The sequence below is a fragment of the Copadichromis virginalis genome, linkage group LG18 (genome assembly GCF_057382275.1).
Source record: "Copadichromis virginalis isolate Kocher_CV1m ecotype Utaka linkage group LG18, C_Virginalis_male_GT1.1, whole genome shotgun sequence".
NCBI lineage: Eukaryota > Metazoa > Chordata > Actinopteri > Cichliformes > Cichlidae > Copadichromis > Copadichromis virginalis.
Genome location: NC_140635.1, coordinates 11532235 through 11557010, shown reverse-complemented (window position 1 = coordinate 11557010; position 24776 = coordinate 11532235). Strand labels below are relative to the sequence as shown.

Here is a 24776-nt window from a genome sequence, read left to right as displayed (position 1 = left end):
GGGGGGAGAAAAAAAAAAAAAAAAAAAAAAAAAAACAGCCCAAAAAACCAAGGGGGTAGATGAAGCAGAGATTATAATTTGCAGGATGAAAAACAAACCAGGTCCTTTATCCTTCCCATTTATAGCAGCACAAACCACCAAGTACATAAAAGCATGTGTTCATGAAGTGAACTCCGTAAAATGTATTATGAAGGTTTGAACTCACTATTGTGCACAGTCGATGAGCTGGTATTCATTGGACCTCTCAAAGCATGCTTTCACTCCTTCGTCGTCCCACAGCTTCTTTGCGTGATCAAAGAACTCCTGAGAGGGATTAAAAAAAAAGTTTTAAAAGCAACAAAAACACATCAAGAAAAACATTTATATACAAGTACATGTACAGTCATATGAAAAAGAAAGTACAATCTCTTTTAGTTCATCTGGTCTTCAACAAGTCTTATAAATAGGTACAAAACATGACATATTAAATATTATTCATTTAATAAAAACCAAGACATAAATGAAAGAGCAGTGTTGGAAAAACTACGTGCACCCTCACTGTGTCTATAGGAATTAAGACAGTGAGTAGCAGCCAGGTGCTGCTAATCAAATGCACTTGATTAACTTATGACTATTAATTGTGAGCAACAAACAAACACAAGCAAACGTTTTGGCTTTTTCGTGGTCTCAAGCATTTAAGGATGCTGCCCAGCAATCCAGGAAGGGTTGCAAGTCCATTTTCAAAAATATAATCCTTCCCAGGGAGAAAGATTACGCACAAGTTGCCAATCTCCCCAGGAGTGGACGTCCCAGAAAGCAGCATGTTAAATGTTAAAGTTCATGACAGTAGAATTAGAAAAAGACTGAACAAGTATAGCTTGTTTGGAAAGGATACCTGGTGAAAGCCTCTTCTCTCTAAAAAGAACATGGCACCGTGGCCTAGGTTTGTAAATTTGCATCTGAACAAACCAAAGAACCGATGAGACCGAAGTGGAGAGCCTTGGCCGTAGTGCACAGCGAAAACCAAACAGAATATCAACACTAACACCTCATACCAGTTGTCAACCACAGTGGCGGGGGAGTGATGATTTGAGGCTGTTTTTTTCAGCTGCAGGACCTGGTCACCTTATAGTGATTGAGTGAAACAGTGACGATCCATCTGACAGCTGGAGCTAAAGCTGGGCTAAAACTGCACCATGCAACAGGATAATGATCCAAATTGCCCACAAAACAAGAATCAAAGCGTCGCAATGGCCTGAAGTCTAAAACTTAACCTGACTCAAATCCAAAAGTAGCATCTAGTAGTAGCATCACGTGGAAAATTATGAAAAAAGTTAATTGCTAATAAAGGTGGTTCAACGAGTAATTGAATCATGGGGCGGACTTAGTTTTTCACTCATGGTTTCTGCATTTTTGCTCAGTTAAATAAATAATAAGACAGTTTAATATATTATGTGTCATTGTTTACCTGAGGTTTTGTTTAAATAATTTTAGAACTTGTAAAGGACCAAATAAGTTTTTTATTTGTATATCATGTCCTGACACATACATTTTTCTCTTTCTTTATATAAAAAAATAGAAAGAGGTTGCAATTCTATCCTGTGTATTATGACATTTTCCAAACGTTCTCATGTTATTTCTGAAAATACAACTTTTTCTAGTCATGCTACAACCCAAGCATGTTATTTCCTGACTTGAAACGTATTTAGCCTAGCTTTGGGATACCTGTTGGAATACCTTTGCGTAACCTCCAGTTTGCAAGAACAACATTCTCTCAGCAAACATGAAAGCACATAAGAACAACAACAACAACACGTTGCGGGTGTCCACAGCTCTCCGTGTCCACTAACAACAAATACATTCACGACCTTTAGCTTTGCGCCAAAAACAGATTTCTTAGAATCGGTTTCTACTGCTACACGTAGCAAAAGCCCAACCCTATCTTTAACCCTTTTCACTTTGGTGCTGTAAGGTAATGTAAGGTAAGTAGGTCATCTAAATACCTTCTGATATGTTTTAGTTCTCCCCTAATGGACAAGACCTGAGAGAACAATTTAATAAAAAGAAGAAAAAAAAAAGAAGAATGATGATTCAGATATTGGAAGTCCAATCTAGTCCGAACACTGCTGTGTCACTGTAGGGGCATGAAGTGACAATTTATGACATTGGAGGGTAGAATTAAAATTGAAATAATATTGGATTGATGCAATCATTTACTGTAAATCATTTCATTACCATTTCATTGGTATTAATTAACTGTTAAAAACCCACACCATCTGACTCCAGCTGCATATTTGAGGTGTGAGAGTTCATTTCATTCCACTTGGCACCACCAACAAAACAATACGACTTCCTGGAGAAGCTTTCACGTAGCCATCAAGCTAATTCTGCGCAATGAGAGCGGGGATGCTGCTGGCTAAGTGTATTCACTGATCATCGTGTCTTCCAATGTTATTGCACTTTGCATTCAAAGTCAGGGCTTCAATGACATGACGCATGACATTACACCTGGAAATTTAAAGCAGGACACTGCAGACACTTTTTGGCATGAAAACAAAAAACAAAAAACTTTTTTCCTTTAAAATAACCACTTTGTATAAACATCTATCAAGAAAAACATACTAAATCACACAAATCACTAAACTGAAAGTTACATATACACAGTACACACACACACTTCACCCAGACCAAATACTTTTCTTCCATAGCTGGAGACAGTTACCTCAAAATGCAGGAGCAGAAAAGAATTTCTCACTCAACAACATTTCCTACATAACTACTGGACATGATGAAAACAGCAGGTCTCCTAGTTTGTTAGATCTGAATCACACCTATACAAAGATATGCACCATATATTCATATCCATGCTTCCAGGTTTGGTTTTCTCTTTTCCACCCTGTGTGTGTGTGTGTGTGTGTGTGTGTGTGTGTGTGTGTGTGTGTGTGTGTGTGTGTGTGTGTGTATATATATATATATATAAAAAATAAAAATGGCTATAAAAATGAAAAGTAAGGTAAGAGTCTTTGAGCACATGCACCCCCCCGAAAGTCTGTTGTAAGCCAAGAAAATCCCTAGCTTTATGTTCCATTTTACAACCTGTTGCAACAGAAAGGACAAAGTTGTAAACTAAAATGCTAACAAACACCATCTGTATTAGTCAATTAAGAGATTAGATGTTATATTGGCGGGGGGGGTTTACACTCACTGTCACAATAGAGACTATACAGTTCAGCCCCTACTGTCACTCTGTAAGGACTGCTGTGGTATCTTAAGTTTTCATGTTTAAATTACAAAACTACAAGATGACGTTTAAAGAGAAGAGAGGGTCAGAGTGAACTTAACTGTTATGTCTCTCTCCATTTCATTAAGTCTGTCTGACGTTATCTATGTCCTCCCGCCAATCTAAATCTAAAAGCAACATGAGAACATACGTCTTGCATGTACGCAATTTTGCTTTCCCATTCAATTCCTTGATCCATGTTTATCCAGGAATTTCTAAAAACTTAGTGTAGATCCTCTAAAGTACATAAATATAACCTGCACTTCTGGTGAATGAAATCCATCCATCTATGCTGTAAATGCGTAGTTTCAGTACTTCAGCTAATGAGAGAAACTCATCAATGACTTTAAGACACTTTCCAGGAGTCTCTGTTCAATCTAGACAGAGGTGATTCGGCTAATATTCCTATTCGCTGCTTGTCCACATGTCTTTGAAATGGGCTCCTACTCTAGCATGGAGGCACCACATGACTCTCTGCGCTCAGCACTGGCTCTTCGCTGTGACTGGAGAGAGGGTTAAAGTAGCCCCAAACCAGAGAGAGAGGGGGAGAGAGAAAGGGAGAAGGGAGGCTGATAAATGATCACATGCTCCGGGAGATCTCCTCTCGGCAGATCCGGTGATTCAGTTAAACATGGAGTGGGAGGGTAAAAAAAAAGAAAAAAAAAAGACTGATCCAGTCCTTTTGTTATATATGGCCTTACATTTAAGGTTTTTCCTCACTTGTGCCTTTGATAGACTTTTCATGCCAAGCTGTTAGCTGTTCTATCAAAATATGCAACATAACACATTGCACAACTGTGGATCTGCTTCCTGCAGCACACAGTTTACCTCTTGAACAAAAAAAAAAAAAAAAAAAAAAAAAAAAGCAGCCATATTTGCTTTCTGGTCTGTGTTTGCGTTCACCTCGGTTTCAGTCGAAATTCAACCCCCAACTGAACCAGTATCAGTAAGACAACACTAGTGCTGGTACAGGTCTCATAGAAGAAACATTAAGGGGTCTGAGACCCTAAAGAAAGGCTCAAAAAGGCTGGTGAGTGCTGAAGCTTGATGGAGGGAGGATGAGGGGTGGAAGGGGCAATAAGAAGGACAGGAGAAAAGAAAAAAAAAATATGGTCCTTAGGGCTCTTTTCCACAGAGGCGTGTGACACTGGGTCTTTGAATAAATGCAGTGTGTGCTACAGTGCCCTACAGAGGAACTGATAACACAGAAAGAGACCAGGAGGGAATCTGCTAAAACACAAGTTTTTTAACCCTTTCCTATGCTCTTCCTCCCACGCCATTTCCACCCCCCCACTCTATCGCCAGCCTCAAGATACTGATCATTTCTCAGCCTCTCAATGTTAATAAAGTTTTTGTGATGTAATCTGTCATACAGGTCAGGAAGACCAAGAACAAAATGGCCTACATTTCACTTAACTCATCAAAATAAAGTTGTAAAGCAAATGGCTTGCATCTTCCGTCGAACACTTAAATTCATTTGGGTTACTTTATAGATAGCCATTACAGGTCAAAAGCCTAATAACCTCAAATCCTTCCATACATAGCCAGCCAGACAACCAGTTGGCTCCTCAGTCAGCCATTGTCACCACATTTATTGAATCTTGGTATATCAGTGTTAGATAACTGTGCTCAGAGAGGCCTGACTTTGATGGGTTGAGTGCAGACAAATTTAGCCAAAAAAAAAAAAAAAAAAAAAAAAAAAAAAAAAAAAAAAAAAAAAGAGTGAACAACTGTTCAAGACTGTTCTTCATTTTCCAGGGCCCGGCTCTAAACTAAATGATATATAGAGCGTTTGCAGTCCCGGCCCAAAGGTTCTGTAACAACCTACCCAAGGAAATCAGGTTGTTGGAGTCAGTCACCTCCTTTAAGTCATATCTTAACCCATGCTTTTATCTGATACCTCTTCTCAACTTGACTTTTAATTTCCCTTTTGCACTTTGTTTTATTCCCTAAATTTTGCAAATTCTGTTATTATAGGTTTCCAATTAGTAACTATTACAACTGAGCAGAGTTTGCTTTGTTTTGCTGGTCCTGTGAGGAACTTAATAACATGACGTCCTAAAACAGTAGCTATGTAAATAAAGTTTTTTATTGTTATTTATATAAGATGAAAAAAACATAAGAGAAGGCCTCCAGGCCACCTTTTGCCTCTCTGTAAGGATCCTCAAGTGATGAACTGGAAAAACTTCAAGGACTTCCCATGTTCCACTATAAAGATAACTACAACGGAAACTGCCCTTGATGTCTGTAATGGGGAAAAAGTTAAGCACAAAGCAGTTCCAATTACTTACAGGAGGAATAATCACAGGTTTGGCCTGTAAACCGATATAAGATGATATTAAATCATGTTACACACTCACTGACAGTGTTCCACAAGTTGAACCGAGGCAAAAGATATGAACCGTGCATCCGTACAGTAACTCTGCTCCAGCTTAAAGAACAATAAGGTTCACCTTTAAGACTGCAAGATATAAAGTAGCATTTTGGAGGCTTGATCCATCAGGGTGTAAATAAGTAACATTAATATATTTCAAATATGTCTAACAGAAATAAAACTACACAGTGCTAAATAGAGACCGGGGCTCATTTGAATTTGCTTCACTTCAGCTGACAGACACTGTCAAATGGCTAACGTTGCCACCGTAGTGACATTTGTTTCCATTTGCATAGATGACCGTTTGTATCCGTGCTTTCCTTTCCATGGGTCTACTGTTATCCAGGGCTACAGTGGGAAAAAGTTTTCCCTCCTGCTTTGATTATTAAGAGTAAAGGGCACGAGAGCTGAGCATGTCCACTGAAATATGGCATAAATAAAAATGTCTCTCAGTTTTACATCAACATGCAAAAACCATACAGGATGATATCCATTGGTTAACAGAAGCAACGTCAAAATTTCCACCAGCAATACGTTCAACAGATCGTGACACAATGCGACCACAGCTCTGAGGCTTGTCGCCTAATACAGTCGCAACTGCGAAAATCTTCCGTCTACGCCCTGACAATGATATCAATATATAAAACCCAGTTAATTTAACTGTATTACTTGATAAACAAACCAAAACAACAACAAAAAAGTCATAGGGACCCAGCCCATGGTGTCAAGTGTCAATGATTAAAAGACAAATGGAATTTTGGTGGCATTTTGGTTTACAGTGCACAACACAAATTGGAAACGGGTCGCTTTTTACCAGCATGTCAGCAGGTCTGAGATTCCCAAATAACAGAGAGGAAGTTGGAAAAGATTAAACAATCTGGAGAAAACTAAGTTTGAAATAAGCACATTTTCAGGTTAATGGGAATTAAAGTAGTTTACAGGGAAGGGGACATCATTTGGTGCATGTTTTTTTTTTTTAGCCATCACAGCTTTACTTATTAATTAAGAGAAATGTAAGAAGTCAAAGGTTATTGTGTACCACTTCTCCACAACACAAAACATGACATCATCTGTCCAAAAATATGCTTCCACGTTTCAAACCGGCGCCAACAGATGAAAGCCACAGGTTGCCGATTGGCCGTGTTCCTGCACTGCTGTATTAGATATCACGCCTAGTGGCACTAAGTGACAATGTAGTGGTGACACTGACGGCACAAGTGAAGCCTGAGACCGATGACAAGCACAGACACTCCAAACAGAGCCATGTTGTTCCCTTTGGCCTGGCCGGGCCTGGGAACTCAACGCCGACTCTCCCCACGGCCCCAGCCCTCACACAACACAACACCAAGACTACTGCAGGCACTCTCACTGTGGGCCCCAAATGCCTTTAATGGTTATTCTTGTAATGTCTGAGCTTAGCACAGTTGCAAGATCCAAAAAAAGAGCATCTTATTCCAGATAGCTTCAACATTAGCAATGAAACCTTATCAGAAATTCATTGTAAAAACACACAGCCAAGAGAGATCAAACCCACAAATAAACTTATGTCCATCTTGTCTTATTTCTCCATATAACTGGCAACATTTTTAGAAGCTGAAACTGTACAAGGATCGAGAACAGCAGTAAAAGTTTACAGGGGAGAAGCTCGAAGTGAGCAATTTGTTTACTCCTAAAATTAACAGCGCCACTTGGGTCTAAAGATACAGGAATGCATACAGAAATAGGAATCAATTTTAAGACTTCTTAATAAGGACAAATGGATACCAGTTCCACAGGAGAACAATACCAACTCTAGCGGTGTGATGTAGTTTTATCTCTTTGTATAACAACTGACCGTCTATCGCGTGAAGAGTTGCCTTAACTTATTCTTAACAATAACACTGTGGGTGGTTCATCATGCCCAGTGTCACTAGTCTTTGGACCAGAAGGAACTGCAAAGATAAAAGACTCTACTGGCAACAAAGTTTTCCAAATATCAGCAGAGGGTTGATACTCTTCTAGTCATTATCTGGAACTTGATTGTCTTAAATCCCGTCGTCTAAAGTTAAAGTTTCTGAGCACATCTTGAAACCATTTCAAAACTCAAAAATTGGAGCCATATTCTTTTACTATTTCTACATTTCCTCGTCTGTCTAGCTTCTTCTTCTCCTCCTCTCATTGTTTGTCAATGCAAGATAATTTAAAAAAAGAAAAGAAAAGAAAAGAAAAGAAAAAAAAAAAATTCTGATTAGAGAAATGTGAATCAGGTGACACGCCGTGCCAGTTCCAAGGACTGGTGTAGTTCAAAACCTTTTGGGAAGCTTTTGACAGAGCTTAAAGTCAACTTTGCTCAATTTGAATAGCATTATTTCACTTAAGCAGTTTCCTGTAAGCTCCCCAAATACACAGGAAAGGGAGAAACTAGCATGATTTTGCTTGAATCTAACTTTGAGCTGAAATCAGGATACAGCAAAGGACGGCTAACAGCTACACATTTATTAATGTTTCACTGTGTTTATCTCAGTCATGTTATTTATTATTTCACTAATACATACCAATGCAGTATATTTCAATTCCTGAATGCATCTGCAGCTCCTCTACATCCTTCCACCCCAGAGTATCCAGGGTTTTTTTTCCAGAATTTGGAAGAGCAGCACACAGAGTAAGTAAACTTTTAGAGTTTAAACCTCTAATAAAGGTTCCCTAACTAGGCTTTCTATTATGTAATTCGTTTCCAATTTGCTTTAAAATTTTCCCACGTCTGTTCTATTTTATTTTAGAAACATTAGAAACCTTGTAATGGTATGCGTTCTCGGTCAGGCCTCCATGGAAAAATAGATTTTAATCTTTAAGGGACTTCCTGTTTAAATAAAGGTTAAATTAGAAAATGTTGTGTAGCCTGATTTTGCCTTACGATTCCCAAAATCTTCCTTAAAGTGAGGATCACAGCTTATATCCGACTTATATCGGCAGATACTCAAAGCCAAGGTATCAAATCGGAAGTGGAAGTATAGAAAGTTGGATCAGGGCATCCACAGTTAGGACATATGTAAACTGAAAACCTCTGACAAGTAAATATAAAACTTTAAGACATTTCATGACCTTACTTTTCTTTTTAAAAATCTTTAAAAATTCCTAAAGACCCTCTGGAACTGTGGTTCCTGAAATTTCACACCACTGGTTAAAACACAAAGCTGAGCAGCTGAAACATAAACTGCACTCGATTCCCCTGAAATAGCATGTCAGTGCTTTCTCGCTCCTGTTAACCTGAATTAACAATAATAAAATTCAAAACGTCCCTCTGTGTATCTGTAGCTCTGTATCAGTTTGTTATTCCTGTTCTGTGGCACTGCACACCCAGTGTCAAACAAGGAACACTTTGAGAATTATGTAAAACATTATCTACATTTCCAACACATGACCTCGTGTTATCGAATGGCTGATCGCACACTGAAAAGATGTGCTCCGACTAGTTATCATTTCCATACTTAAGTTCATATCCTGCATAGTAAACACTATGCCCTTACCCATAGGGTAGTTATGAAGGTGTGTGTGTGTGTGTGTGTGTGTGTGTGTGTGTGTGTGTGTGTGTGTGGGGGGGGGGGGGGGGGGGTGTCATATTGTCATAAGGAACAAGAAATCACTGAAGAAATACATGATTAGGTGTGACAACTTTGATATGCACAGTTGGAGAGACAGCAAATGTATACCTTCACATGCCATCAACCACACAAGACAAAAGCAGCACCTGCTCTCACACATACTCACACACGTCCAAAGGTCTTACCTGTGAATAGTCAAAGTCAGAGAGGGGTGCTATGCTTTTGATGTAGTCAATTCTGAATTGGTCCTCTGGGTTGGCTAGCGGGACTGGGGGTATTAAAGTGCTCATTGCAGACACTATAGTCTAAGGGAAAAAAAAAAACAAGCATTAAGCAGGATGAACACAAGGGGGTGGGGGGAATCTGATTGTAAGCCTGTATAATAATCAGTAAAATGGGATTGCAGAGGGATTCTGTGTATCAACAGAGACATTGAGCACATTTGGGAGGTGATGCAGATGAAACTCACCACTATGGCATCCTTCACGTTTTTCCGAATATCTTGGATTTTCTGTTTCTTTTCCCTGTGTGGGGAAGACAGAACAGAGACATCCCACCACATTAGACGAGTAACACAGAGTAACAAATTAAACATACAGGCCATGTGCTGTGTCTCAGTATACGTCCCAGCACTGGCAAAAACATATGCATGATTTCTTCCTACATATAGCATATTTTTCCTGCACAATTTACCACATTTTGTCAAACTTCAGAGCAGCAGGGCTGTACTTAGAGTTTCTAAAAAAAATCCTTTATTAAGACGCAGGGTTCCTCCCAAGTTAAAATGTGCATGTAAGCAATGAGTTTGCCACCTTGCTAAACCACTATTATTTTCGGCCATTTGAGAAATAAAGATGTATTTAAAGCTCAAGTAAATTAAACCCCCCTGAAATCCTCTTCGGTGGGCACCAATTATTTGTACATGTAGGTGGTGGGGGACCCTGTATATGACAATCCCACCCTCCTCTTCCCCAGATCTTGAAACTGCAAGATCATGCCTCCCTCAGTCAGGGAAATAAATTAAAAGCACACAAAAACAGGGTTTTCATATAGTTACATGACTCTGACATAAAGTGGGCCTGTTTAAAATAGCCCACTGTTAAGATCAATGCCATGCAAGGCCTTGCAGCAAAACAAATCATCAATAATAGGCCTGTGTCGATCACAACCTTTCACCCTCTCACATAAAACAGGAAACGGCAAATTATTTGCCATCTGTGTAACACTGACATCCTCACATATGTATGATAACTGTGCACGAAAAGAAGAGGGTGTGTGTGTGTGTGTGTGTGTGTATAGAGAGAGAGAGGGAGAGAAGGAGGGGGGAGGACGATATTAGCTGGTTTGCATGGGAAACTGGGCCCAACAGGCGCTGCAGTGCCTGGGGAAAATCCATTCACAGGCTATCTTCTGGCCTCGACAATGTTATTCATTAAGAGGGGAGCCATAAAAATAATCATTAATGCGATTTTTTTTTTTCATGTTGGCGTTTAACAGGCGTACTGAGCAGCACTCACTCTGCGTTGAAGCCGTTGACGTGTAGAATCCTCATCTGCTTCACAATGGTGCTTTTTCCGGACTCTCCCGCACCTTCGAAAATACACACAAACACATCACAAAATGACCACAAACACGGACATCCTGATTAGCGTGAACCCCTTCCACAGCACCGCAAAAGAAAGAAAGAAGAAAAAACCCAACAAAATCTGGAAATGAAGCCAGTTAATTGTAGGCTCCGGAGCTTCGCTTCCATCAATATCCACCCCCATGACATATTATTGCAAGCGCTGTCAAATGGGGCTACGTGTTCGGTAAACGAAAGGGATTACGGTTAGCTCACATTTCAGACAGCCATCACCACAGAAAGCAGCCTTACCCAGTAATAAGAGCCTGTGTGTGGCTTTGTACGCTTGTCTTTCCTTTTGCAACTGTTTTTCTATCTTTTTATTAGCCTCTCGTTGTGCCTTTTCGTCGATGCGTTGATCTTCAGTCTTGCTGTTGCCCAAACAACCCATCTTCCGTCGCCCTAACCCTTCCTTGTGGAATCGTTAAAAAATATATATATATTCTTTTTAAAAATGAAACCTGGGATGATATTGCGGGTTGAAATGACACAAGAAGGAGTCTGGTGTGAAATAAAAAAGGTTAAAAAAAATCACAGCGAGGCTTCTCCGTCGGAGGGAGGAATATGTTCCCCGTTACAATTCCGCTTTAGCCGCAGCCAACCGTCATCCAAACCGTTTGCTAGTTTACAAACCAAACGAAGAATAACGACTCGCTTCAACGGAGAAATCTAAAAAAAAATAGACATAAATAAGAAGAGAGAGGGGGGATTCAGTTTCTGGGAATCCAGTCAACTGTTCCTATCGCGTTTCCAACCCCTCTCTTCTCTCAGTATTTTTTTTTCTATCTGAATTTCTATCAGTATTTCTGTCTCTTTAACTCAGCACTGCCTCTCTCTGTAGCACCAGGAAGTAGCCGTGCACCGTGGAGGTGGAAAACAAACCTGCGTTAAACTGTAACATTAACAACCCGCACTCATAGAGCATTTTAGAACGTGTGTGCCAAAATACGACGAGCCATTCCAGATTTAGTCCGTTTGCTGTCCCGCTATCAAAGTAATCGAAAGAAAGTGGAAACCCGGACGCGACTCTCTCTCTCGACTGCTTTTGCAGAGGGGCTGGGTCTCTTCTCGTTGGCTTTCAGTCAGTGAGACAGCCCTGACCCTAAACTGGCAACCCAGTTACAGCGACTGTCTGCGTGCGCAATGGGCTTTTACCTGGCTGAGGTTTTTACAATAGAATACAGGTCTGGCAACACATCACAGCGGTCGCGGGCAGGGGCGTTTCTACGATTTGTAGGGCCGATGTCACACGACAGGCCCCACCGGAAGTTAGACTGTTTGATAAAAGAAAATACATATGTAGAGAAATGGGGCACAAAGCACAGTGTTTACTAATATACTATTACTATAATCCCAATTCAGTATTTATAGAGAAGTTTTAGCATGCCAGTACACTAAAATTTTAGAAAGTAAAATGCTCATTAACCAGAATAGTTAATTATTGATTAATGGATCATCTTTAATTTTGTTTTTCATGTTTGTTTGTTTTTTGTTTGTTTTTTTAAACTAGAACAGAAGTCAATGATTGTGGGAAATAATAATAATAATAATAATAATAAATACTGAAAGATCTCTAGTTCAAATATAGAAATTTTCTGTGTGTTTTTTTTTTTTGTTTGTTTAAAAAAATGTAGTTTTCAGTTTTTAAATTTCCAACATAGCCGTTTCTCTGAATAGGTATGGGCCCCACTTTAATGCATAATTGTGCACATCACATTCATTTTGCAGCTACAGATGATTTTAACTATATAACTATTGCTGTATGTCGCTATCTATAATAATAATAACAATAATAAGTCATTTATAAGTAGATTTCTATTTTTAGGTTCTGCTAGTTAATTTACTTATTGAAGAAAAAAAATATTTATTTATATATATATATATATATATATATATATATATATATATATATATATATATATATATATATATATATATATATATATATATATATATATATATATATATATATATATATATATATATATATATATATATATATATATATATATATATATATATATATATATATATATATATATATATCTGAAGGAATATCATAGGAAGAGCCTCCCATATGTTTGACTCTCTCAGAAGCAAAACTCAAAGTACTTTTTAAAAAATAATGTTTCACAGTATAAATATGTAGAAAGAAATACTGGGATTGCATGTTCTACAGTAAAATATACAAACCAACACTAATGACCTCTGCAGACCTTTAGGCATCAGTGCATAAAAATCAAAATAATTTTGTAGTTTATATCATTGCATTTGTTTAGCAACAACTCTGAAAACAACTGTCACTGAGCAGAGTTCAGTGCTACGAGATAAAAGCTTTACCACATAAAACTAAAGAAAAACTCAACTTGAATGATGGAAAAATGAGTCAGAAATGCCACAGCCTTCTCTTGGCTCAAGATTCATTAAGACAGGCTGAGACGAGGTTGAAAACTGTTCTGTGATCTGACAAATGAAAATTTGAAATTACTTTCATGGATGCTGCATATTCTAGGCTAAAGAGAAGTGATGACGTTTTCAGGGAAGGCCTTTGCTTATTTCAGAAATACAATGCCAACATTTCCAGCACTGTAACAGTGAGAGAGTCCAGGTGCTAAACCGATGTGCCTCGAGTCCAAATCCGTCACCCACTGAAATCACTTCGCATATTATGAAGAAGAAAATGAGACAAATGAATCCCCATTGTTGAACAGTCACTTATCAAGCCTTGAAAACTTTCCTGGGAACTCCTTGGTTCCTAGGAAATGGTGATACCACACGGAACTGTCTCAGTTTTTGACTGAGATGTAGTGCTGGCAGGAAATTGAACATAAACACATTATCTTTCTCATTTAAGAGAAACCTGACAGGGATTTTGGGATAAACATTGAGCATTTTTAGCTTTGATGTAATCATTTTGCTGGTGAAAAATAAAATGTTGCATGTTTAAGTAGTTTTAACTGTGGCATTGCAGCATTTACTTAAGTAAAGCATCCGAGAACCTCAAGAGATAAATTTGAGAAAACCTGATTTTTTCCAGAATTTTGTCTGATTCTTCCCATTTTAGTTTTGATTCCTGGACAACTTTAACTGTTGTTAGGTATGTCTTTTCAGTTGCTTATTAACACACATATTTAAATCAGCCAATCACATGACAGCAAGCAAAGACACCATGTATGCATGTAGGTCAAGAAAGCTGTAGTTCAAGCTGAGATTAAAAATAGAGAGGAAAGGTGATTTAAGTTACTTTGAATGTGGTGTGGTTGTTGGTATCAGACATGCTGCTCTGAGTATTTTAGAAACTGCACAGATTCCCCAAACCATCATCTCTAGGGTTTTAAGAGAATGATAGTGGCCTAATGGTGTTTGGGATATTTTCTAGGCAAACTTTGGGCCTCTTCGTACCAGCTGAGCATCATTTAAAACACTACAGCCTACTTGAACATTGTTACAAAGCTCAAATCATCTGAAAATGGTTTCTGAAACATGAGTTCACTGCACTCAAATGGCCTCCACAGTCGCCAGATCTCAATCCAATACAGCATCTTTGGGATTTGGTGAAAGGAGAGATTCGCGTCATGCATGTGCAACTGATGAATCAGCAGTAACTGTGCGACGCTATGATGTCAATATGGACCAAAATCTGTGCTGAAAGCAGCTCTGAATGCAAAAGGGAGTCCAACACAACACTAGCAAGGTGTACCTAATAAAGTGGCCACAAGCATGTATATACTGAAATTTCTGAGCAATTTGAGACACTCCATAAAACAAGATCTAGCAACGTGATAAGTTACATCTAGTCAATCGCTCTGCTGTAAAATTGCAGTGATACTAACAAGAGATAAAATGTTGTTTAGTTCTATTAAATAAGCATAATGTTATCCTCAACCTGATCTCAAACTGCAAAGTCCAAATGACGGAGCACAGGAGTATTTTAATTATACGTTAAGCAAAGATAAAAGAAATGCCTTTCTTCTGAGTTTCATCCTTTGTGAAACTCAATGCTCAGCACACATTAAAGCCATGTTTGCCACCGACACAGTTTACACGCCTGCCCGCCGTGCCGTGTGGCGGGCTCACTAAAGAGATGTTTAGGATGTTAAATAAGTGCTTAGTGCCACGTCTTCCTTACTCATAAATGTTTACCTGCCAGAGGCTAAACCAACCGTAAACCATGGACCACCACAGAATGAAGGATTTATCCCAGAGACCATCCATCTGACAGTTTTGCCAGAGCTTAGACCTGCAGTAGAGCTACAACCACATGAACGGCCCTCAATTAAGATCAATTAAAGGCATTTGATAAAGTTTACTTGTGATGGCTTTTCTTTCTTTCTTTCTTTCTTTCTTTCTTTCTTTCTTTCTTTCTTTCTTTCTTTTTAAAGTTGGCATTTACGGTTACATTTAAATTTAGTTTTAAATTTAGAACAGCATTGCGTTATTTGTCAAAGCAGTATTTACGAAACAAACTCATTTTATTCACGTCATCACAACGTCTCATAGCTCTCGCTAGTCCCGCCTTCCTGTGTTAAAACACAAGCTATCAGTACCAGTCTGCTGCATTCAGGTTTTAAAAACTAGCCGCAAAATGTACTGTACATATTAATACCATCACTAAACGCGTCACTGAACAACGAGGTTATTTTTGAAACATATACCAAGGAATCTGCGATTATTCTGTCCGAAATGCAAATACCAGTTTCCTGTAGTGAAATTAGTAGAACAAAGTTACCCAGCATGCAAAACCACTCTTGAACTCTCACTACCACCATAAATACTCCATCACCAAAAGAGGGAAAAATCCGGCTGCCGGCCTGAGAAAGCAAGGTCAAAACAAGTGGCTGGCCCACACCACCCTCTAGTGGCTACGCGCAGAATTGCACGCAGGCTGTCGAGCTCCCCATGAATGATGCAGAAGTAGGTTTTGCTGCATAAATTATTGTCCTTTTTAGGAAGTACCGTCTGATATTTATATTTAGCTTGCCGCTGCTTCCTCTTAACTAGACTAAAAGTGTGTGCCAATACTCATTTTTCTTTTAAGTCCCTCTCCAAACAAAGATTGCTCTCATTTATCTGTACTTCACTTGAAGTCCTTTTTTTCTGCCATCTTTGTCCAGGATTTGACACGAGTCACATCTAGTGAAGGAGAAAGGTTTCTCAATGTTCCACCTAAATTCAATCTGTATCTGCATGAACAGCAGAACTAGCTTTTGATATCATGTGCAAAAACATGCAACTTTTAGCAGATGCATGATTTGTATCCTGTGGAGACATGAGAAAAAGATAAAGAGAGATGGGGCTTAAAGAATCCCGACTTGAAATCGCAGGGAAAACTCTACACAAACAGGGGTGATGGTAGAAGAATTACATCCGGGGGGTAAAAAACAAAAACAACAAACCGTCTTTATATCTTATTTTGGAGCAAAGAAAAAAAATCAGCAAACGTAAGCAATTTTTGTCAGATTTGACAGGCAAGTCTATACATATGATTTTTGGGTCCACTGAAGTTAAAGTTAATTTTCATAAAACTTCAGGATAACAATCAAAATAGGCGATCAGAGGGCTTTGAAGGTGGTACTGAGAACTGGCTTTTGAGTGAGGTACGAGGCCTTCTGTCTAGCAGTTAAACTTTTGAATGTGTGAAAGAGTTTTAATCTATCAGTGTGACATCTGTAAAGGTCACTATGAAAAATCAATCAGTGCCTCCCACCTGACTCTGAGCCCTAAAGTACAAAGGATGGGTTGAAATTCAGGACCTTTTTTTTATATATATTATTTTTCCAGCAGTTTTGAGACCTCATTACTTTAATGAGTAGTGAGTAATAAATGTTACCTGGATGTGCTATCTGTTTTCTGATCATTCCCACAATAAAACAATAAAAGGTTATATCATCATGGCTCTTTAAAACAAGTTAAAGAATATGAAAAGCCCCATTTTGATACCATCTTTTATACTGTGTCAAAAAGATTCTCTAACAGTCTTATTTTGAGTGTTTTAGGGCTTTTAAAATATAAAACGTGAGGACCAAAGTTTGCATGCTTTCATTAAATAGAGTAAGGTTATTAAATTAGCCAATTCTGACAGGGTGAGGTGGGAACATTTTTCAGATTTGGCCTGTTGATTTTATATAGTAGAAGACATACTTGACAATTAAGGTCTGTGTCAGTGTATTCACATGTGCAGCCTTGGAAGCAGCTCTCAGATCAGTATTACAAGTAAATCTGTTTTTTTGTCTGACATTAATAGTTCTCCCCTCCATTTTCACTCTTACATGTATCCACACCTCGAGTGACTCGGGTTTATTTCCCATACCCGCTTAAAGCCCCTTAAACACAGCTGCAAATGCTGCACAGTTGCACTGTGCAAGTAAAACACAGGCTTTACCAAAACTATTGCACTTTACATTTAATATAGTCAAATATAAGGCTTTCTGGCTGGGAAAAGATTATAACTGCCAGTGGGCTGTAACGGCAGACCTAATAATAACTGACACTTGAAAGAGTTCTTTTCTCCACATAAATCTTCTACACTTATTTACTGGCCCGGCTATAATTGAAGCATGTATTGTATAAACAAGGCACGCGTCCAAATGATATGCAGCTAAAATTAGCCTCCTTGAAATTTTTTCTGAGGCTGGAAAGAACTTTACAGCACTCTCTGTGGGGACAGAGGCTCTTGATAAAGCATAAATTATACTGTAAGCACAACGTGAAGAACAACCACGGTCCAATGTCCTTCGAATGTGGCGTGGTTCACTCTGATGAAGCAATCACAACTATCAAGACAACTCACACTGCGACCTTGCTATCAGTATCATAAACACGACTGTAATTCATACTCCAGTACCTGCTGTTGCTCATTACATTAACTGGGAACTCTAAGCAATGAGTAGCAAAGTTCAGGAGTGGTCAATGATAAAACCCATTTAGACAGAAGCAAAGTTCAGTTGCCTCTGCTTGTATTCGAAAGGGCTGGGGGTGGGGCCTGTGTGAATGAGTAAGCTTTTCCAAAGTGTGCATGTTTTCACATGGAGGATAGGGACTCAAAAGGCAAACAAAAACAAAACTAAAAAGCACATCTCGTAGGGACTTCCAACGAAATCCGCATTTAGCCAGCCTACCTCGTTTCAGTGATCGTTTCGGTCAGAAGTACCACATTGTTAGCAGCCTGTTGTTCAGGCTTATGAAGGCGATAAGGCTGAGATATGAAACAGCCAGTTAAGGACATCTAGGAAAGCTGTAACAGATATTATCAGAGGACTGTGGAGAATCTGAGCCAAGAGGCCAAACAATAAAGTAACTTCCTCTCCAAGAAATCATAGGAACTTTCCTTCCAGTTCCCATCCCTGTATTCCTGCACTGCAAGTAAAAAATGCACTACTTCACATTTTCTGAAGTGTCTTTTATTTGAACACGCCTAATAAAGAATGTTTTTACTGTAGGTTTGAAGAAAATATAACATTACTGTGCTGTGAGAAGTCCAGATAATAATAATTACACACAGATCCGTGACTTTCTGTGTCTAAACAGATAAATGAAAAGGCCTATTTTTGACTAAAATGAGCCATCTTGCTTTGCAATTCAAACACATCGGATATGTTAAAGTTGCAGAGCATGTGGCAATCTCATAACCTTTAATAAAGGGATGCATCTTCATTAGAGAAGCTATCATTAAATATTTCATTTATATTTCTGTGTAACGTCGTCAGTAAACTACACAAGCAAGCTTTAACCTCCTGAAAACCGGCAGTGCCTTAAACTTTGCTATGCTATTTAAAGAAAACTTCCCATATGAGGAAAAACTTTTTTAGTATGTAACAGTTATGTAACAAAGTTACAACTTCCTGTTTAAGGATGAAAGCTTAGTTTTTATTCTTATCAGGTATCCAACTAATCCCAAATAGATCCCAAACAGGAACTCGGGTCTCAGGAGGTCAAAAATATTGGATCAGAAGTGATTTACCTTCACAGGCTGACTTATTTTGTCAAATTGCAATTTTTAAATGTCTGAACAAACTAGTCACAGATCTGCTCCATAAAATTGATTTTAAAATTCCACTATTGATGCTTTGCAGAAAGATCTACACTTAAACACTCATATATACTTTTTGTTGCATCCAAAGGCACTACAAAGAAAGTGGTTGTTTTGTCTTTTATGTTGAGGGTATTTGTACATTTTGCACTATTACGCAGTTTTTAACGATCTGACTTTGTATGCTTCCTTGATGGTGGCCTTTCCTGTAAAAGGTTTGCTCTCGATGGGACTTCCTGGTTAAATAAAAGAAAATTTGATCAGTCCCCTTTCGAGGTTAAAAGGTCCAGAGAGCTGGAAAACCCTGCCATAAGAAATAAAGACATGACTGATTTTACAACTTTTAACACCGAGGAAAAACTAAGGCAAATCTGTGATCACTCTTCTCAGGGACTGTTTTTTTTTTTTTAAATCTGTTCCATTTTATTATTTCTTTATGTTTATTTTACACCTAATTTGCAAATTATTTGTGGCTAGAAGTCCTACAATTATGACTACATATATATTTTATTTAAATATAGTGCATGCAACGTCCCTACTATATACATAAACAAATATGAATCACTTCTATTTCCATTATCCGTCATTATGAGTCACATTTTTCCACTTGTCAACGATCTAAAGAACATAAAGAAAGTCAACCTGCTATCACAGAAGACCAATGAATGAATCTCACAAATATCTGTATTTAAAAAAAGCTTGAACGTGTGAAGTTTTGCTAAAATACTTTTTTTTTTAAATGATGAAATGTCTCAGCTCCACAAGAAATTATCTTTATTTCTGTATTCGAACATAAAATCTTGGAAAATGAAGAAAAATTATTTACTTTTAGGAAAAGAAACTGTTTCAGCTTCACTTCAGCAGGTTAACATCATATTTTCCAAGTTAGTGCTGAATTAAAATATTACTCATCAGCTGTTACCATATGAAGAAAAAGCCTAACACAGCATCCGAACATTTACCTGATTGTATAAATATTACCAAAGCGTGCTCAAAGCCTAGCACGGCAGCCCATTTATGGTCCGCATTCGTTCCTCTTAATCATTGTTATTTCACTAAATTACTGCAGCAAATACAAACAGATAAAGTGACCCAGATTAGGCACCATACGTTGCGTTGAAATGTAACACTATTTGAAAGGTGTCCACTTTCAGAGGAACACAAACCACCTCAGTCCACTGCAACAGGAGTCCTGCTGGAGACTGGCAGGATATAAAGCCCCAGAGGCCTCTCGGGAGAAGCCAGAGGTGGCCCGCAAGGGCTGCTGGGTGTACCAGGAGAGTCAGCCAGCTCCCAAAAATAACTGTGATCCTATGGAGGCAGATCACGCTGAAGTAACACAGGTCAAACATGCTGTAAGCTTCCATGGAAGAATGTATGACAGTGGCCTGTGCGGCTTCATTAGGATGAGCCATTTCTTCCTGTGTGTAATTAGTGGGAGCTGTTTACTCAGGAAATTAAACTGGCAGCCATTTATAATAATCGAGGAAAGAAGCAGTGCACTTTTCGAAGTAGAGGAAATGCATGCGATACAGCATCAAGCCTGGCATGAAACTGCGAAAAACAAAAGAGCATCAGTTCTGTTTTTATTGTAAATGTGTCGACATCTAAGTCTTTTATAATCAGGTTAGCCCTGGCCACCTTTAAGCTTCTGCTCCTGGTCAAGATTTTCTCTCTTGAAAAAAAAAATCAAGTGCTGTGCAAGTTTTCTTTTACAGTAGAGGGGTGAAATAACACAAATTACAAGATACATCTATATAAAATATGACAGTATTAATTAAAGTGTAATCTCAAAAGCAGCTGGAGGGCTGAATTCAAAGATGGGTGTTACATTTTCGTTTCTGCGCTGAATGCTCTGCGAGGTGGTCGAAATGAGCTCTAAGCCATTTCCGCTGGTGAAGAGGTCCAGCCCAAAATCGCCATCATTCTGAGCATAAGACTGGAAATCATATAAACAATCCATCTATGGGACCCAGTGATGGTCTGGTTAAGTATACAAGTCCTGTGGTTTATATAAACACGTTTAAAATCAATACGTGTCCCACATACTTATTTAAATATGAATTTGCTGGTTATGGGGTTTTTTTCCACACTATAATAATTTACTGTATACAAAGGGCCATAACCCCCAATTATTTATTAAACTGATCACTTACAAAGGCTGACAAATCTATGTGAACTTGTAAATTCTTCATAAATGAAGGTGTAACCATCAAACCGAAGGTCAGAACTGGGATCAGTCTGTAAGTTTGTACTCTGAGTGGATAATTTTATCATATTTGTTTGGTTATTTAAAATGCAGACTCTAAATGTTAGAGTATAATAAAAAGGTCATTTTTTATTATATTATACACATATAGAGAACTCCAGAGTAAATATGATCTAATACTACAAGTCACCATAATATGCTTTAAAATATTATTTGAACCATTTATTCAATTGGTTAACTTTTTTTTTCAAAGACAGACTATTTTTGGTGTCTCTGGGCAGATAACGCACTTAAAAATAAAACTTTAAAGAATCACAGGAGCCAAATTTAGCACGCAGTGCCTGATGCAAATCACCTTATCTCGATTCATCTTTCACAATTACACCATTTACATTTGTCAGTGTTAATCGAGCTATTTTATTGGAAATCCCTAAAGTGAGCTCACTCTACACCACAGGCTCCTATACACTCCTCCGCTGTTTATTAAAGCAAAATAACATAGTTATTGAAACCCCCTTACTGTAAACATGTAACAGTTTAGCCAAAAGTCCATTTTTAACAAATAATATTATAAAATACTCTCTCATACATGATTGCTAGAGCAAACATGGTCCTATAACCAAAAGCTAAGTAGTCTTTTTATAAGAACCGAACTGATATATTGGTCACTTGATCACAGATATGCTGTGTCGTCCAATTAACATTTAAAAAACAGAATATAGAGGTAGAAAAATAAGTTTGGGATAACTTTAAAATGGTCGATATATCTTTAAAATATATAATATAAATCTCTGCCTGCTGTGGCTCCCATATCAGACAGACTCTAATTGTTATGAACCATATTTGCATATTATAGTCTATCACAAGAAGCCAACTCTAGTCACTATATTGCAGAGTGGAACGCTTTACTATACTGCACCACATAAGTCCCAACATTTATTGAGCAAACCAGCGAGCTATATTCTGTGTGTACACTAAACTGTACTTGAACAAGGCACAGCAGCAAGAAGCTAAATGATCTCTATGCAGTACATATTTGTACACTAAGGTCACCTTACACACTTTATGGATTCATTTACTGGAGGGAGGGGAAAAAAGACTACTGTAACTAGATGTACCTGTTGTCTCCGGTTATATAATTACAGGAGTGGTTGTCACATTGTGTGCCTTGTGATTTTGTCCCAAACTTACAATATTATTCCCGTAGCACAAAAAGCAATAAATGAGATGTAAATGCAGTGTATTAGTGAACAAGCAGTCCGATTGATGAATTGCTTCCCTTTGTGGGCCAAACTACAACGATCTAAACTGTAGGTGTCATTTAAGTGCAGATGCTGCACATCTGTGATCCAAAGCGTCTTCAGAATTTAAAGAAGAATTAACAACATTTCAACATGTGGGCTTTTTTCTGCAAATACAAACTGACGTACGCCTTGAAATCTTGGGGTGCCTTGGGTACAAAAATGTGTGAAAACCACTTGTTTTAGGTATAACATCTAATTTAATAGACACTAGAGCATTACTAAAGCAGCCTGTATTACAGTATATTTGTTGGTGGGTATGACTTTAAAAAGTGCCCCAGCTCCTCCACATAAGTGCTGAGTGGGAATAACCAAACAGCCAAAGCTAAGGCATCTTTAGATTATCTTTACAGAGAAAGTCAGCTGCACTTATAGGACACTCCAGAGTCCAAATGTGCCAGCTAATAAAAGAAATATTTGTTTTCTGTCGCCTTGGACATATGCCACACTCATACTATGATAGAGGCTACTACACAAGGCAAATACGGCCCAATATAGCCTCCAGCTAAGAAGTGTCTGTGTGCCCATGTAATGTTTATGTTTGTCCCTGATTAACAGTCGACATTTCGCTTAATTGGCTATTCAAAAATCCCCATAACCCTGAATGTAACTGTGACAGCAAGGATCCGGTAGTCTAAACGTCCATCTTCATCACTTGTCATTGACAGCCGCAGGGAGTTTAGTCTTCACAGTCAAGCCAACAGATGTGGCAACAGGCCTCGCTAGAGCAGTGACATAATTTCTGGAAAGGCCAGTGCGTTTTTTGGTTTCTAATAATAAAACAGAGGTACACAACCTACCGAGCAGCAGCAGCCGATGCGTCTGTTTGTACTCCCGTTTGAGCTCCTTGAGCACCCTGTCTATATTCTTACTGACTTTCTTCGCCTCCTTCTCGGCCTCCTTCTCCTCCACCAGCAGTTTGTCACAGTTTTTCTGCTTTTGGGTGCTTGTTTTTTGCAGCAGCTGTAAGCGGCGGCCGCGGTCCTTCCCCGTCCCTTTACCGCTGCCTCCACCTCCGCCGCCTCCGTTCTGTATGAGCACACCGTCGGTACCGGTGTCTCCACGGCGGTGCTCCCCGGCCGGGAGCCTGGCAGGGTCCCCGGGGCGCACCAGGCCGCCGCGTAGCGACGAAGTCTCCCCGCATCCCCCGGTGTCCTCCTGGCGAGCTCCCCCGGCGCGTGTCGGCACGGCGGCATCCGGAGGCTGGTCCGAGTCCGAGGTAGCGTTGGAGATAGAGCCGCTCAGGTCCCCGAAGAGCCGGGGACGCAGACTGTAGCACAGCCCCATGTTGAAACCAATATGTGTCTGTGAATGTGATTTTTCATAAATTAAAATATCAAAAAAAATCGCCGTTGTGCCACGAGCCCTAACGAGCCATCGTCACATTGGAGCTCCAGCGATGCGATTCAGGTCCGAATTTGAGCCGAAAACGTGAATGAATTATGCTCCGACATTTGCTATATGTCATTTTGCATTTTCCCCAGTCAGCCTTCGCTTCGTAGTTAGTGGATCACCTGATCCTTTAGTGGACACTGCGGGTCCACCTTACCGTAAGTAACCAAAAGCACAACCTTGGAAAAAAACGCGTCTATGCGCCTCACAGACAGGCAACAATCTCACTGCACAGTTGTTAGGTGCAATGCACGGCACGTCACATTACTACAGTATGGCCATTTCGAGAATGCTGGTCATGGTTTTCATTCCTCACATTTCATGCTTGTATCTCTAAATCAGTTGGTGGCTCCTGCTCTCTAGACCGTAATCTCTATTTTAAGACACGGCACCAAAGCGTTTCTTTATTTGGCCCTGCAAACATTCCTCTGACACGATCTGTGGCGCACACAAGGATATTAGAAAGATATTACCAAAATGGCACTTTAACTCTTAACATTGTTTCTATGATTTAAAAAATATATATTAGGCACTACTGTATGTTTTAACAGTGGGAGCTAGTGTCTTAAGCAGGGGCGTGTCAACAAGGGAGAGGATGTGGTGGCACAGTCCCCTCTCTGTCACCTCAGCTGGTGCTAAAAAACTGTTTACCTGTAGAAAATATAACTACATACACAATTTGTATCAATTATATATGTATAATAAATTAAGGCCCATTATACCAGGTAAAAATGAGACTGTTATTTATAAACCGTGTATAAAGTTCTGAAAATGAACTCCACTCTTACCAGCAGCAACATTAAATGTATATGTGGATGCCAGTGCATTAAGAATTAAATCCACCGATAAAAAATATAAGTACTTTAAATTTTTCAGTTTTTTGAGTATTCCCAGATCAAATAATGTTGTTTGAACAGTACAAACAGTTTTGAATGCTAGCCATTTTTCTCCTGCGTTTAGCGTTTTTCCTGTTTTTCCTTGTGTTTATGATTGATAACCTTGTGCAT

General features: G+C 38.8%; 1 protein-coding gene across 2 annotated transcripts in view; it reads right to left on the bottom strand.

Annotated features, from left to right (window-relative positions):
• The window catches only part of gnal2 (guanine nucleotide binding protein (G protein), alpha activating activity polypeptide, olfactory type 2), a 53929-nt gene extending 30046 nt beyond the window's left edge, over positions 1-23883 (bottom strand). Inside the window, exons 1-5 of one of the 2 annotated variants that reach the window (XM_085438020.1) lie at positions 23178-23883; positions 10732-10804; positions 9684-9738; positions 9400-9519; positions 206-303 (exon numbers count right to left, since the gene is read on the bottom strand). In XM_085438020.1, the coding sequence (XP_085294146.1) occupies positions 206-303; positions 9400-9519; positions 9684-9738; positions 10732-10804; positions 23178-23664 (833 nt within the window). In that variant the 5' untranslated portion in view covers positions 23665-23883. Of the gene's footprint in view, positions 1-205; positions 304-9399; positions 9520-9683; positions 9739-10731; positions 10805-11090; positions 12068-23177 lie in introns of those variants that run through there. The other variant, XM_085438021.1, reaches the window with a different exon arrangement.
• Positions 23884-24776: the final 893 nt, after the last annotated feature.